General features: G+C 34.7%; 3 protein-coding genes across 3 annotated transcripts; 2 read left to right on the top strand and 1 right to left on the bottom strand.

Moving 5' to 3' along the window:
* Positions 1-2,723: 2,723 nt before the first annotated feature.
* LOC125476181 (RING-H2 finger protein ATL54-like) lies at positions 2,724-4,494 on the bottom strand. The gene has a single exon (XM_048581973.1). It carries the CDS (start codon positions 4,427-4,429, stop codon positions 3,128-3,130), a length of 1,302 nt encoding a protein of 433 aa, XP_048437930.1. The 5' UTR covers positions 4,430-4,494; the 3' UTR covers positions 2,724-3,127.
* A 4,134-nt stretch (positions 4,495-8,628) lies between these two features.
* Positions 8,629-9,939, top strand: LOC125476239. The gene is made up of 4 exons (XM_048582106.1): positions 8,629-8,951; positions 9,089-9,171; positions 9,309-9,508; positions 9,627-9,939. The coding sequence occupies exons 1-4, from the start codon at positions 8,707-8,709 to the stop codon at positions 9,750-9,752; spliced, it is 654 nt and encodes a 217-aa protein (XP_048438063.1). The 5' UTR covers positions 8,629-8,706; the 3' UTR covers positions 9,753-9,939.
* A 3,760-nt stretch (positions 9,940-13,699) lies between these two features.
* LOC125476242 lies at positions 13,700-16,055 on the top strand. Its single transcript, XM_048582110.1, has 4 exons — positions 13,700-14,028; positions 15,141-15,223; positions 15,376-15,578; positions 15,700-16,055. The coding sequence occupies exons 1-4, from the start codon at positions 13,784-13,786 to the stop codon at positions 15,823-15,825; spliced, it is 657 nt and encodes a 218-aa protein (XP_048438067.1). The 5' UTR covers positions 13,700-13,783; the 3' UTR covers positions 15,826-16,055.
* Positions 16,056-16,542: the final 487 nt, after the last annotated feature.

Below are 16,542 nucleotides of genomic sequence, written 5' to 3'. Positions count from 1 at the left end.
TCAACTCTATTCACACCATTGTTGGCTTCAATGGATGTCAACTGTTCAAATGTGAGTAGCTTTGAGACTGCGAAATGTGAGTAGCTTTAAGGACCCAATGTGAGTAGCTTTGAGACTATGAAATGATGTCAACTGTTCAAATACAAAAAATAAATATTGAATCATTAATTTACAAAAGTGGGATGTGGGTAAAAAAAAAGAAATATCAAATTAATGGACTACAGATCACTAGATTAATTCAATAGATCAGGACCAAACATGAGTTGGTCGTGGAAATAAGAAAATACAGATGTTTGGCCCATAGTGGGTCGTATGTAGGCCTGGAAAACTGGTCGTGTTTGTGCCATTTTCGTTTCATACTCGTTAAGATCAAGCCCGTTAAGATAACGGGTTCCTAACAGATAACCCATAATGACTCGATTTGTTAACAGGTCATGTCGTTTCATATCATGTTAATGGGTCATGCAATAAATTGTCATGCTTAATGTCTAGGTTTGGCAAACGATATCCTATTGCGTTTATAATGGGTGATCCCATAACGACCTAACACGTTAACAGGTTACCCGATAACGACTTAACTCATTAATAGGTTGACCTGAAACACGTTATTTTTGTGTCGGGTTAACGGATCGTGTAAAAAAATTATCTAGCTTAGTTGTATGGATGTGAGCTAAACAATTGGGAAAGTAAAAAATAAGCGTGGGCCGTGAACAGTGCACCTGAGTAAGAGATGGGTGTGAGGTGGAGCAAGAACTAGCCTAAACATTGGGCTTGAGATCCGTGCATAGCAAGCCCAAGGACTTGGGCTGCAAAACTTGAAGCCTAACAACGTCGTTCTAGAGCAACGCGACAGGAATGACTTGGTGCAATGGCTTCATGCAATTAGGGTTTTGACAAAAAAAATCTTTATTTGCTTCGATTTGTATTTTTTTCTTTGTACTCGCACAATTCACCGTAGCAATATCCAATAACAGAATAAAATACAATTTTTTCATAGCAAAAGTAACATAATAAAAATATTGCGAATGCATGAACATGATATATATTGAACAATATATGCAGTATAAGACAATATATAAAGGGTAGATAAATTGGGAGTTCATGTATCATGGTGAATGTTTTTATATAATATGGGTATAAAATATCGATTTCATGTTTTTGAAGAACCTAGATTGGATGGAAACTGGACTAGTAGCACGATCCAGTCCTAGATAGGCAAACCTAATTTTAACAGCAGGCACAATAACAATGAAAATGGCTCCTTCTTTAGTAAGATTATATGAACAAATGCTGAAAGCCTTTGAATGCTAGTTGTAGAAGGTCCGTCTCCAAAATCTAGAATTTTATCTCCAATGCTTTGTATTACGTCCAACATAGACATTGAAAGAACAAGTAATTGAATTAATAGCAAATAGATCAACTCAATAAAATAATAAATGAATCATAATAAAAATGATTAAAACGTAATACTCCCCTAAAGTGAAGCTGATCAAACTCTTTTTTGCGCAGTGTCAAGAGTGTGCTGATAACGTGTTCTAGATATATTTTACTGAGAGAAAAGAGAGGGAGGAGGCCAACAGTAGATAGAGAGAAAAGACAGAATTTAGTGATTTTGTGGTGCTGATTTCTCACCCCATTATGCCTTTATTTATAGTAGTAAGGAAAGGAGAATCGTTGCTTTTCAAGTAATACATTACAACTAGAAATCTATCTAAAACATATATAGAATCCTACAACGATTTAAATAATCACAACTAACTAATTTAGGACTACAGCAAAGATGAATTACTCATTAAAAAGCTTATTCATTTCTATATTCCAAATAGTCCATAACCTGTTAATAACTTAAGGACCGAATGAGGATTGGTGGAAAGAAAATGGAGCCAAGTGATGATGATGGTATAGGGGAAAGGACCGAATGAGATGGAGGAAATGGGTGAACGAGATTTGAGGCTCGGGATGATGAAAACAAAGGCAAAAAAAGTACCAGGAAGATGAGATCGTGAAGGGAAGATCGGGATGGAAACGGGGCAGGGATTATTGCAAAAAACAATAGGAGAAAGAAAAAGAAGAAGACAGGGAAGTCAAGGGACTGCCACCGGCCTTGCCATAGCAAAAGCCGATGGCGACACAGAAAATCGAAAACGAAGTCACTCACACCACCGGTGAGAAAGGCTCTCACTAGAGGAGAGAAAGGCCTACGATTCCATCAAGTTTCTGAATTTGTAATTAACGTAATAATCTTAAAAGCTATGTTTTGGCGAGAAATTTCCAAATCCTAAAGGGTTGAGGCCAAGTCGGGTAGAAATGGATCCAAAAACGTTAATACTATTTTAATTAGCTCGAACTTGGCCTTTTCATTGTATAAATACTACTGAGAGTAAGATTCTGCAGATTTTTTATTGAAAATACAAAAATTTCTCACTGCTTAAGCTCTAAATAATGACTTCATGTGCACTTGCAGTTATGTATGCCAGCAACTTACCAGTTTAAAAACCATAACAATCCTCAGAGAATTTTAACCGGTATATATGGCAGATAATCGCCTCAAGCGTCATTAACAGATTCAGCTTCCTCAAATTTCAATCGATCGATATCAACTTTAAAAACAATTATGAGACTTCCCTAAGCATATCTACATACATAATGCTATGAAATGACTATGCCAAAGTATGCAGAAGCATTGCAAAAGCAAACTTGAGGAATTAATGCAGCAAAAGAGAGAAAGACAATTCAAAGTTGAAATTACGACAAATTTGGTAGTAAAAAGTATATGTTGTCTTGAAGATTTCACGCATTCTGCGTTGAAGACATGTACTTTAACAACAAAAGAAAAATCACTATCAGAAGCCATAATATAAGACCACACTTGTTGCAGTCCATATGTTCTTTTTATTTTCTTACCTTTGAGAGCCTAAAAAACTTGAAATTTCAGTACCAGAACCCTTATTTCAATGTACAACCGCTTCAGTCTGTCCTTTGTATTGACACATCACTATACCAACTTGGTTTTTCTCATGTAGGAATGGCGCAATGGCCGTTTAGAAGGCCATTGATTTCTTGATTTTGCTAGAAACTGACTTAAAACTTGAGACATTATAGAGGGTGCCCAGAGGTGCCCAAATCTTCATAAGGGTAGGATTGAGCTAAGACTCCTTCCATGTTTGGATGAAAAAAGCTTCCTGCCAGATGCAAAGGGCTTTTTCATTGATATTGACCCCATCTGCAGAGAAAACCCAATTGAAGAACTTCTCATTAGTTTGGCTAGGCTAGAACTTGAACTGCCATGCTTCGAAACATTCCCCGAATTCATATTCTTTACATGTGATTGGGAATTCGAACTTCCTTCTTCAGGAATTACATTCGCCACATCGCGATATATTCTCAAAGCAGACATTGAATCCATCGAAACTGATCTCCTCATTGGTTGAATATCCTCTTCAGTAACACGCCGATTGTCAGTCAAATCACTTAATGCTCTCGGATCACAACTTCCCACAGGCACAATAGAATTTCGCAAAACCTTCCTCGAACTTTCAGCAGCCCTTCCCTCAATTGGAATTACAGAAACATTACCATCCTCTCCAGCCCCAACCTCATTTGTCCAACTTCCAACACTTTCAGCCCCTCCATCACCCTCCAAATTCTCCACCTCACCGCTATCCCTTGAACCTGAACCACTCGAAACAGGCTCCGGGTCACTCACCTGAGCACTAGCAGTGTCATAAACAATCGGGGCGCGGCAAAGCGGGCAATTCTTATGTGATCTCAACCAGGTATCAATACAAGGGATGTGAAAGGCATGACTGCACTTCGGCAAAAGCCTAAGACTCTCATCTTCTTCAAACTCATTCAAGCAAACAGAACAATCCGTTCCCTCAATCAAACCCTCATCTTTTCGAAACTTGCAGACAGTTATAGAGTCAATCACAGATTGTGGGAGACCAACAGTGTGTATGTACCAAATGGGATGGTCAAGAACAGGACCGTGATCTTCATCAATAAAATCTTGTTGGGTATCAAACAAAATCGGTAAAGACCTACTCCTCGACGAATTGTTGCGGCGGCGGCGGCGGTAAAATCTAAAAATTGAGAAAACAATAGCAAGAAGAAGAGCAGCCCCAATCGTACAAATTGTGATAGTCATACTTGTTTCAATCAACTGCTTCCGCTCAGATGTGGGCTGATAAGAATTATCAGGCAGGGATGGCGGCGGCGTAGATGGCGGCGTAGGAGGGTTTGGTACAATTGGAGGAGCAAGCTGACTACCAACATAGACTACAAGATTCTTACAGACATCAGGGCAGGTTTTGAAACAAGATTCAATACAATAACCCCCTTTGTTCAAGAGTGGATTACAAGGAAGTAAACAAACGAATTGCTCACTCAGACTTGTTTGTGCCAGGAAATTTTTGTGATCAAACTCCATTGAAACAAAACCAAACAGAGCAAAAACAGAGGAGATCCAAAACAGGGGATTAGAAATTCATACCTTTCATTGCTTATGATCCAGAGAAGGGAAGGATCAGACTTCAGAGAGAGTCAAAAGGCAACAAGTTGGTGAGGGTTTTGTTTGGAGGGTTGGTTTCCACCACATACAGAGGTTTGAATGGATTGTGATGGAGAGAAATGATGGCTGTGGGTGAGGACTTTTGCTTGTTGGGACGTAGTTTCCTTGAAGAATTTCGCTTTCGAAATGACTTTTCCTTGGGGAGCATTTTACTCACCACCGTCACTGTTGTAATGCATCCTCATCATTCTATTTATCATCGTTAGATAAGTTTGAATTTTAAAATTTGTGTAATAGATAAACACAAATTTTAAAATTCAAACTCATATAACTGTGATAAATAAAATAATAAAAATACATCACATTAAATGATGGTGGACAAAAATGCATTTATCGGTAGTTTTGTGTTTCTTTTTGGAACTGTAGAAAGTCAATGAGATTTTAAAACTCATTCCGCGTTAACTATTCTTTTTCCTTTTTTTATCCCCCCAAGGGTATTATACAGTGTTCCTGACGTGGAGTTGATATTCGATTGTTATATTGTCAATCACGTCCTTTGTATATCGTACGCCTTCTTGATTTGCACCCCAAGATGCCCGCAAATTTCCAGCGGATCATAGAAGCCCAGGTCTCTTTTATCCCAACCAACCCAACCTTTTTAAACCCTTGGCCATAGAAGCCCAAATTCCGCCCTTTTTTATATCCTCTTTTAGATCAGTCTCTTTCTCCTGTTGTGTGGGCTGAAATTTTGTTTGCTGGGCATTAGACTTTTGCAGTACCAAGACGACCCAATATTTGCCAGAAGAGTAAAACAGGAACACGAATGGTCTGTTCTTCATCAACACATTAAATAGAACTCACCAAAATAAGTACTTTTCGTTTGTTCAATTTTCTTTGTGCTCAACGAAGAGTAGGATTCATGTTTATACATGAATTTAAATGTCAAATTTAAGAATTGTTTGATAACTATTTCGTTTTTAATTTTTACCTTTTGTATTCATTTTTCTTAAAGCTTAAAGCTAAAAGCTAAAAAAAAAAAAAAATGAAAACAAAATGGCTATTAAACCGGCGTAAATTAACCAATCAAATACTTAGCAAGGTTTGCCACCAGAACCACTGAGGCAAAATTAGAAATAACAAACCTACAACACATGGGTAATCTAGATATTTTATTTCCTTCTATTTTTGCATCTATAACTATATGATGAAGAGAAATTTTGGTAGTACTGAGCTATTGAGACAACTATCACATAGAGTGGGACTAGCGTAGGTCAAGTGGGATAAAACTACGATGATGTTATATTTTTGATAGGCACATTATAGATGACATGGTCAAGTGTCACTACCCAAATTATCATTCCAAGTAATTTCTAAATGGGCAAAATTGTAATTGAATTTTGTTATGCTATATGTCCAAGTGCTTGATTGTCCTCTCTTAATTTGTTGGGGGTTCGAATGATTTTTTTGCAAGGATGATCTTCAAATGAAGATTAAGAAATTGAAAGGTTCCGTTTATAAAATTAATACAATGAATATACATTATTCGTAAGGGGTGAAATATGTGCATTTTCCTACTGAAAAATGCAAGTATTATTCCTGATCCGAATAAGTCTATGTATGTCTGTAAACCTAACAAATACTTCATAGCCTTTTTTTTTTTTTAATCTCTTCATAGCCTTAAACAAGCCCCAATGGCTTGCTTTAATTGGATTAGTTTTTCAATTTTCTAAATTTCTAATTCCGACACTTCTCTTTTGTAAGAGTTGCTCAGTCTCTCGTTATTTTGTAGTGTATGATGACATTATAGTCACAAGAAACTCACAAACAACTGGTCTATTTATCATATCTCAATTGGGTCAACAGTAGTAATTATTCATATAATACCTCAACTAGGTATATGGCATCTACTAGTTCACTGCTCTCTCAAATTAAATATATTTCTGACTTGCATCCCAAGTTTGACATGGTTGGTGCCTTGTATATATAGATCTTTAGTAAGAGCTTTACAATACGATACTTGTAAGCTCTGCCAACTGATGCAAGCTCCCAGAATACCTCATTTTCAAGCATCAGAGAGATTACTGAGGTACCTTAAACGTAAGAATGAGAGAGAAAGAGACACGAAAAACGTTACCGGAAAATTCTCTTAACAACTAATCTGAATGTTGCAGAATATATGAAGGCTTGTCTGCTACCCTGTCGAAAAAACCTCCCCCAATATATAATGCAGCTTGTCATTAAACTATGGTACTTGCGTCGAACACGGCTATGCATTTGGTTATGAGACGACAAAGTCCCGTTTCTTCGGAATTTAGATACGTTTCCTTTTCCAGTATTTGCAGGATGGCTGGATTGGAAGGCTGCGGTTCTTCACCTCCGTTTGGTTTTTGGCTAAGAATGTTCTTTTCTTTTTCCAGTGGTCTTCTTGACCACTATCCATGTGAGAATGAGCACCCATCCGGCTTTACGACACTCTAATTAAATGCACTTGCATTCTCTTGGGATAAGCTCATTCTTCAACTGGCAAATAAAAGAGAGAATAAACTCATTCATTCACTTGCAAATAACGTATCATCACCTTACAAATTTCAAAATTAAAACTGTTCAATTTCTTAATCTTCATTTGCAGATCATACTTACAATTCAATGTTTATTTTATACCAATGACGTACCATTACAGTGTAACCAATGGCATAGTATTACAGTGTAGACGTATGTTATTGGGAAACGTTATAAACTTACACAACATCGTGATCGCGTTACAACATAACGTCAACATACAAAGTCTAAGATAGGGGTACACTGTACGTTCAAATTTACATCCAAAGTTACATAATTCTTTTATTGTTGTATTTATTTACACCAAATAACGTTGGTATTATTATACAAATGTTGCACTTTTTGGCATAGATATTAGATTACACTAATAAGATAGAGAATTGTTATTGGCACTCCAAAAATCTCATTCTATACTTCAAACTTTTTATATTTGGAAGGAAAAATACATTTGTAAGGAGTGTAAAATGAGATTTTTGGAGTGCCAATAACACTTCCCGATAAGATAATATACTATAATTGAACAGTATTGCATTATAGTTTACGGTAATGCTAGGGAAACTAATTTTGTAGACAAAATTTACAAATTAAATAATTTGTCACCAATAAGAATAAGCATACTTATCAACGCTTGAGTAATAACTCAATCATTAACTTTCATATCATTTAGTTTACAAAATTTTATCTATAAATCTAGCCTCTCTATTATTATCCATTTAGGATAATGTTCAAATTAAATAATACTCATACCTTTTTTTATTAAAGTACCATAGACGAACCCTTTTTTAAATGTTTCCTTATTCTAACAATTCTACGTCAAACGTGTTTTCTTATTTTACGAATGAGGATCCTCTCCTGATCTTTTTTATGAGAATTTTAGATATCCTCAAATCGTATCCGTTCATCGTATATCGTGCAGTCATTTTTTATCAGATATTGTTTATATTTAATTTTAAATAAACATATTTAAAATAATTTATGACCGCACGATGTACGATGAATGGACACGATTTGAAAATTCCCGAGATTCTGACAAAGAAAATTCGAAGAGAATCCTAGATCTTATTTTACAAGTTAGAGACAAATGGTGTACCAACAGTTTTGTCCTTGCGTAATATCAAATGGAAAGCTAGATCTATCATCCCTATCAGCGTCTAGCTGGCCTTGGTACTGGGGTAAGCCATGTGAAGGATCAAGCCACACGCTATTGTCATTAATTAATGTTAATAATATATATTTTCCGAAAAAGTCTTCATTATCACCCAAACTTATGACGAAAAATATTAATTTCACAGAGAGTATTATCATATTTAAACACGTTGGCGTATAGCAATTAATAATAATTACAGTCAAGAAAACTCGTAGTTGACCATGGGAGGCTAAGGAAAGAACAAGTCATCTGTTTCGTACTTTCCTAAGGTCCAATGTGTTGGGCGTGCATATATGTATCCATATACCAAATCCATTACAATAATCATGGGGCCCCTCTTGGATTATTTCTATCTACTTTCCTTTGACTAGTTTTTTCATTGAACCTAAATAGCCTATATATACTAGCACCCAAGGAACAAACCTCTCATCACCAGAAATACTTTAAAAATATTACTATTAATTGGAGGAGTTGATCAAAGGAAGAACTAATGTCGACATTCACATCAACTGATCTTTGCAAGTGGCATAGTCGCCTTTTCGTAAAGCCTCCTGGATTGTTCCGGCATGTTTCATCATCGACGTTGAAATGCCAGCAAGGTTTCAGAACCAACCATGCATTGTTGCCTCTCACAATTGGCCAAAGGAGTAGTCTCAGCAATCAACCATGTAGGAAGAACAAGATTGTATGCAATAGTTTTCCATTACCTGGAGTTCCAGGTCCTTCCCACTCTTGGTAATTAGCAATGAAACCTTTGTTTTTCTCTTTCTCTAGATTCTATACTAATGAATCTAGTCGTCTTCTCTCTTTTTTTTAATCTCTTTGCAAGTAATATAAGATAAAACTGAAATCTGATCGACAATTTTAAACAGGAAAGGATGGTTGATAGGGATTGTACTATCAGTAATATTACCCTTCTCGAGGAGCAAATGGGGGCCCTTGCTAGCATTGAAAAGTAAGTATTCATAACCATCTTATTGCAGGAAGTTTTGAGTTCAAATTTCATGGACGAGAGTTTGTTGTGTTTAGGAATCTATTGATTAATTACCATATTTCTCATGATCATTGCTTGAATTTGCTTTGATTTTTCAGAGGAGGTGGACATGATTGTAGACACAGTTGAAGCAGTGGTGGAGGTGGTAGAACAGGTAGCTGAGAAAGTGGAGGAAGTGGCAGATGATATAGGTGATAGTCTTCCTGAGGGAAAGCTTAAGACTGCACTTGAATTAGTTGAAAATATAGCCAAAGAAGCGGCCAAAGATGCTCACCTTGCTGACGAGCTGATTGAGAAGGTATATGGTTTGTTTTACATAATTAGTTAGTGTTCTACAAGTAATTTAAATCTCTAAGTTAATCAACGATAAACATATATATGCAATTAATTAGTGTTTGTATGAAAATTGCGCGTAGGCGGAAGCACTGGAAGACCGGGTGGAAGACTTTTTTGAGTCAGCTTTGGATAAAGCAGGAGATGTTATCAAAGATGTTGGTGATGAATCAGATGTACAAGTAGCTACAGAAAAGAAAACCCAGTGATACATATATGAGAATCTGAGATTTTCAAATCAGAGACGAACATAGAATCGTTAATTTATTCATCTCTAACTGTAAAAACGCATGCACCATTTGGATTTTGTATCTGTTTCTTTAAAGTTGAATTCATCAATATCAGTTCCTTTGTTTTAGATTATCAAGTTCTAATGGTGAAATCTACCTTTTTGCATTTTTTATACAAGCATTAAGGTTTAGGGCGGGGATTCTCCTATGAGGGGAATAAAGTTGGCCAGATATAACCAACCTCTATTATGCTCAAATTAACATTTTCTCTACCCCTATGTTTACTAATAAACAGAATATCAGATTTTGTGAGAGCCTTGTTGCTCATATGATTAAGGACATTTACCCTTATAGTTGAGTTTTTATAGGTAAAAGAGTCCTACAATGGTAAAAGAAGAAACTTGGGAAGGGTTTGGGCTTTTCTCTATAGTGTCAATTGATTTATGATGAACCTTATCTTTTTTATGATATCGGAGCAAGTTGGCCCATGTGTGAAGCCCATATGCCACACATGCTCCATGTCACCTGACACACTCCGACTCGGAATGTCTACATGTATTCCCGAGTTCAGATGTGCTGGTCAACACTTGAAAGATGATGAAGCCATAAAGTGTAGGTGATGTGGAAAAATGCTAATAAATAAAAAATTGAGTTAATTGAAACAAAAGTGAGCATGTAAGCGGGTCGGAACCTTTACTACAAAACATTAGTGTAAGAGCATAAGTATCAGAGTGCAACAAAAGTAAGGAATATTCACATCCTAAAATATGGTTATTATTACATAAAGCGAAAAGACTTCTTACGTTATTGGAGATACTAGTAAGCCAAAACCAATTATTGCAAGAGTTTATAAGAAGTTGGGTTACCTTCTATTTTGTCAATTAATTTTATAGTGAAACCTTAACTTTTTTTCATTATCCATGTTGGTAAGAGATGTGTTATTAGGATTCCCAATTCATTACCGGATGTAGAGAATGCATTGTTAACATATTTCAATTTCATTGTCACTTTGTAGTGTTGAATAGCAGCTTGAAATCATTTACGAGTAATGACCACAAAATTTTGGTAGTGCGTTATTAGCACTTCGGATTTCCGCTTCATAGGATAAGTCCAATTAAAATGTGAGAAATCATCAATAAGGATAACATAATACCAGTAACACCTAAAGAAAAATGCGATAGACATCCATATATCAGAATCTATAACATAAATTGAAGAGGAAACACTATTATTATCATTTACATAAAAAGGAAGTTGATCAAACTTCCTAAGTGGGCAGCCCGTACAAAAAGAATTTTCTAGCTTAACTGAAGGACCTAGACTATGATGAAGACGAGACATGATTTGAAACTATGATGATCAAGACGGTTATGCCAGGTGAAAGAGGAGGCAGCGGCAAGGGCTTGTGGTGTGGTAGTGGAAGCAATCGGAACTTCACCAAAAGTAGTCGCGGGGGCGGCTGACGTTTCCAGCCTCAGCAACTAGACTATAATCCATCCTTTCCGGCCGGAGATGAGGATTCTACTCTAACACATGCTCATTCACCAACTCCCCTGCTCACCCCCGCCTCTCTCTCTTTCCTAATCGATTGGATCGTACACATTTAATTTCTCGCAATTTATTTCGTTGAAATTTTATTTTCTTGCAATAGGAGTAATCTAACGTAATTATTTATCAATTTGATCCCTTTGACTAGTTCGGAAGGGTTGATGCGATTCGCCTTCCCTACATCCCACCTCACCACATCAACCATTAAAATCTTTTCACTTCACTGTCACGAATAAGGCATATTCTAAAGTCCTTGCACCCAAGGCACATAGAACCCTCAATCGGGACGCGTTCCTTCCATAGTCATAAATCGCATTAAAAGAAATCAAATCAAGAGCAACCAAAATCACCAACTTCTCTTTACTAACTTGGCCTTAGGTCGTGAGTTGATACGCCTACAACAAAATGGGAAGCACCAAGGGCTGTGCGGTGGAAACCAATTTTGAGACGAACAAAAACAAGAGATAATTTGATAGAATAACAGTGTCAGTATTGCCACTGACAAGCATGAACCTTGAATTCTCATTAATGAGGATCCTCTCTGGATCTGTGAGGATCTTAGGGATCCTCTAATCATGTCCGTTCATCGTACATGGTGCAGTTAGAAATAATTTTAATTTTTTTTATTTAAAATTGAACACAAATAGTATTTGACAAAAACTGACCCTACAATGTACAATAAATGAACACGATTAAAGAGTTCTCGAGATCCTCACAAAGAAGATCCGGAGAGAATCTTTATTCTTCTCATTAGGTGAATTGCATAGGGTAAAGTACACATAAAAAAAGATAAAAAGGAGAGAGAGAAAATGTAGGTGACATGTGATGGATTGTATGTAGTAGGTAGTAAAAGTTGGCTAACAAGTAACCCTTCTCTAACTCAAAATGTTTTATTTTCAAATTCTGAGAAGGAAGGAAGGAAGGAAGGAAGGAAGATTCCTTAAAATATGTCATCTTGATCTTCAAAATACTCAAAACGGTCAAATGGTCTAGAATAAAAATTTAAAATTTTGACACAATCATCTTGAAAAATTCACAAATCCGCTCCAATTGGAATTACTAAAAAATTCATCTGTTTGATTGCTTTATGCCCAAAGTAGATTTGAAAGATCACACTGTTTTTTCTTCTCGCAAGTGAACACCAACATTTTAGGTATTTGAATTTTGAGTTAATTAAAGAACGTTTCTTAAATGATTAGAATTTAAATTTAAATTACAACCGATCAGAGTTAAACATAAACAACATATTGATCATATTTATCGGACATAGCGATTAGAAATCAATGACCGACTACATTCTGAACAACTGGATGTTTCAATAGTGGGTTTGAAGAATGGTCGTTTTCTCTCACTAAATAATTTGTGCACCAATTAAGCATGAAATGTTTTTAGCATTATACTTGTTTTCTCGTATTTGTAATTTTACTATTATTTGAAAAGACCTAATGCAAGTGGTCTTATTATATTCCAATAATTGCGCGTTCTTATTTTATATTTTAAAAGATGTTATAAAACAACTAAAATTGTTTTAAAAAAAAATAAATTATAAAAAAAACACATATTTGACACACTCTATAAAAGAGTCTCTATTATAGTAAAACTGACGGTCATTTTTAACACTACAAGAAACTATTCATCAGTTAGATATTTCACAAAAAAAAAAAAAAAAAAAAAAAAAAAAGCTTAACGGTGAACCCTTAAGCAAGAAAAATGGGAAGAGAGAAGATTGTTTTAGAAAATGAGTGGGTTAGGTTTGAATTGTTAATAATGAAATGTTCAAAATTTATTAAAATAAAGAGTGTTGTTGGAGATGACAATTTAAAATAATTATAGTTTAACAAAAATTCAGAGATTTTCTTAGAAATGCTAACAATTATAATTTTAAATATGAGCGGTATAAACGTGTTTTCCATTTTACAAGGTAGTGACGTTATTTAACCAAATATTTTGTCTTTACGCATTATCAAATTGCTTGACAGCCTTCCAAAACCTATCAATCTATCTCAGCGTCTAGCTGGAATTGGAATCGGATATTGCGGATCAAGGCAAAGCATTATTTGTAACGAGTTTATTTTCCTATGAAGTGCTTATAAGGTCACTCAAACCTATGACTTCTAGAATATATTAACTAGTTAAACAGGGACATAAGAGGAATTCTGTACAAAAGCTGACCAATTATGTTTTGTTAAATAAATGAATACAAGATTTAACACGTTGGTTTAAAATAAAAAAGACGAGGGAAACTCGTAGTTGACCATGGGGCTTTGTACGTAGACAAAGTCATCGGTTTCGTACTGGTCTTGGAATATTTCTTTGTGCTTTCCTCGACTACATTTTCACATTGAACAAATATTAACTATATAAGCCTCTCATTAGCAAAAAGTTCCATCATACAACAAATTTGAGAGATATAAATCATTTTTGGACTGTTAATCGAGGACGAGTGATCAGGAGAAGAACGAATGTCAATAATCACAACATCAATTGATCTAAGTCGATCGGCCCGCGGTTGCATTTTTGTGAAGCGTCCTCGAGTAGTAGTTCAACCATTTTCATCATCATCAACATGGAAATGCCAACAAGGTATCAGAAGCAACCCTGCATTCTTGTCTCTAACTAGCAGCCAACCATGTCGGAATAAGATTGTATGCAGTAGCTCTACATCACCTGGAGATCAAAGTCCTTCTGTAGAGCATTCAGACTCTTGGTAATTAGCAACCAGACCTTTTATTTCTCATTGATTCCTTTTATGATCTGTTTCTTTTTTTGCAACTAATATATTTATAGAAAACTTCATTTTAATCCTTAAAAAAGATGAGTTTTAGATTATAACCATATGTAAGATTAAAATCCAATTTTAGTCCCTAGCACATTTAATCATATCATTTATTAGTTATATTTTGTTGTTTTATTTATCTTTTTATTTTTATTTTTATTTTAATGTATTAATTACATTTAAATTTAATTTTTATTTCATTCATCATAATATATTTTAATGTCTACATTTAGGCAACTAATTTTTTTATAATATATATTCTGATAACAATTTTGTATGTTCTTCATTTCGGTACATTAATACATTTGAATATTTTGGTATATCCATCGGTACAAACATGTAGTTACATTGATTCAATATAATGCATTTCGGTCAATATAATGCATTTCATTACTTACACTTTGGTACACACATTTGAGTATTGACTTTTAGGTACATTAATTCAATATATTATATTTCGGTAAATACATTTAGGTACATATATACATTTTGGTATTGATATTTAGGTACATACATTTTAGGTATTGACATTTAGGTACGTACATTTTGGTACATACCATTTTGGTACGTACATTTCTGTACATACATTTCGGTATTGACATTTAGATATATTAATTCAATATAATACATTTCGGTACATACATTTAGGTTCATTATAATATATTTCGGTACAATTAATCATGTAAGTACAAATATTTCGGTACAAAAAAGTCAATTTTATATATTTTGGCACAATCATTTCTGTACACTTATGTATTTATATATTTTTGTATCACAAATTTCTTTTAATATTTTCTCATTTACGTTCATTTCTAATTAAAAAAACTAAATATGTGCATATTAATAAAATTAGAATTTAATATCGAGAGATTAAATATAACAAAAATTGAATGTAAATTTTGATAAAAGTACACTCAAGGGATTAAATTGAATATTTGATCTAGCATCAGGTTTTTTTTTTAAATTTTAATCTTTTGCCAGGACTAATGTTCAAAAACCCCATATATTTATACGATAAACATGTCCCTTGATAATTTGAACAGGAGAGGCTGGATGATAGGGATGGTATTCTCAGTAATTATACCTTTTTGGAGGCACAAATGGGGGCCTTTGCTACAATTGAAGAGTAAGTATTGTAAGCGCAGGTCCTGATTTCAAATTTTATGGAGATAAAATCGAATAAAATATTCCTTGTAAGAGACCAAGTACTTTTAAGAATCCCTTGATTATACCATATTTTTCTGATAAAAAAAAATTGGTTTGAATTTGACTGTGCAGAGGAGGTGGACATGGTTGTAAACAATGTTGAAGCAGTGGTGGAGGTGGTAGAAAAGGTGGCAGAAAAAGTGGAGGAAGTGGCAGATGAAATAGGTGATCATCTTCCAGCTGATGGAAAGTTTAGGGCTGCTTCTGAAGTAGTTGAAAGAATAGCCAGAGAAGTAGCCAAAGATGCACACCTTGCAGACCAGCTAATTGAGAAGGTAATTAGTTTAATTTGCATAATAAAAACTAATTAATTGACGTCAATTTCTATACAGCACACTAATTTATACTTAGTAGTGGCTAATAATTAACTAGCTTTTTTTCCTGAACAATGCGCAGGCGGAAGCACTAGAAGATCAGGTGGAAGACTTTTTTGAGTCAGCTGTGGATAATGTAGGAAATGCGACCAAAGATGTTAGCGATGAATCAAATGTACAAGTAGCTACGGAAAAGAAAATCCAGTGATACACATGTCATATATGAGGTTTTCAAATAAGAGATGAATTAGCTGGATCCTTATAATTTAGTCAACCCTAACCGTAAATATTGTGTTCATCATTTATTTTATAATTTTTCGATTGGTTTTATTTATTTATTTCTATTGGTTTTGGTACATTTGACTTTTAGTCCTATCACTGTTCGAATTTAAGAGTAACCTTTAGATTTGTAATGTAATAAAAGCTTCTTTTTAATTACGTCTTCTAAAACTCGATTTTAACCTTATTTTGCTCATTGTAACTTGTAATTTGTTATTTTACTTCTTGAAACTCATAGTTCGCTCCATTTTGTCCCGTGAAACTTAATTTTGATCCCATTTTGCCCCCTTAAAATTGAAAGCCGTTTCTCTAAAACTCAAAATTCGCTCTACATTGCCTTAGATTTGTTAATTTCTTAGTGGGTTTGCGATAGGATTTTTACCACCTACAAAAGTGGGGATAAAAATATTTGCAAGAGTACAAGGTAATCGTAGTATAGTTGGCTCTAGTAATGTCTTTTCCACACAGATTGAATAAATAATTTATATAAAACCAAATCTTAATTAATTATTTGAAAACAAAGTTCGGAAAATGTTGATTTTATTAGGGGTGGGTCCAAAACACCGAAAACCGAAAAAAACCGAAAACCAAACAGAACTGAAACCGAAAAAATCGAACCAAATTGAAAAAACTGAACTGAACTGAA

Source organism: the organism of the source record quoted next, unplaced genomic scaffold (assembly GCF_019419815.1).
Source record: "Pyrus x bretschneideri cultivar Hongxiangsu unplaced genomic scaffold, Pyrus_bretschneideri_v1 Contig18, whole genome shotgun sequence".
NCBI lineage: Eukaryota > Viridiplantae > Streptophyta > Magnoliopsida > Rosales > Rosaceae > Pyrus > Pyrus x bretschneideri.
Note: the sequence above shows the minus strand (reverse complement) of the source record. Positions and strands in the feature narration are given on the sequence as shown.

Coding starts and splice junctions, on each gene's coding strand:
- LOC125476239 (XM_048582106.1), top strand. CDS start 8,707: ATGTCGACATTCACATCAACTGATCTTTGCAAGTGGCATAGTCGCCTT. Junction 8,952..9,088: donor CCAGGTCCTTCCCACTCTTG/GTAATTAGCAAT, acceptor AATTTTAAACAG/GAAAGGATGGTTGATAGGGA. Junction 9,509..9,626: donor CTGACGAGCTGATTGAGAAG/GTATATGGTTTG, acceptor AATTGCGCGTAG/GCGGAAGCACTGGAAGACCG.
- LOC125476242 (XM_048582110.1), top strand. CDS start 13,784: ATGTCAATAATCACAACATCAATTGATCTAAGTCGATCGGCCCGCGGT. Junction 14,029..15,140: donor GTAGAGCATTCAGACTCTTG/GTAATTAGCAAC, acceptor TAATTTGAACAG/GAGAGGCTGGATGATAGGGA. Junction 15,579..15,699: donor CAGACCAGCTAATTGAGAAG/GTAATTAGTTTA, acceptor AACAATGCGCAG/GCGGAAGCACTAGAAGATCA.
- LOC125476181 (XM_048581973.1), bottom strand. CDS start 4,429: ATGGAGTTTGATCACAAAAATTTCCTGGCACAAACAAGTCTGAGTGAG.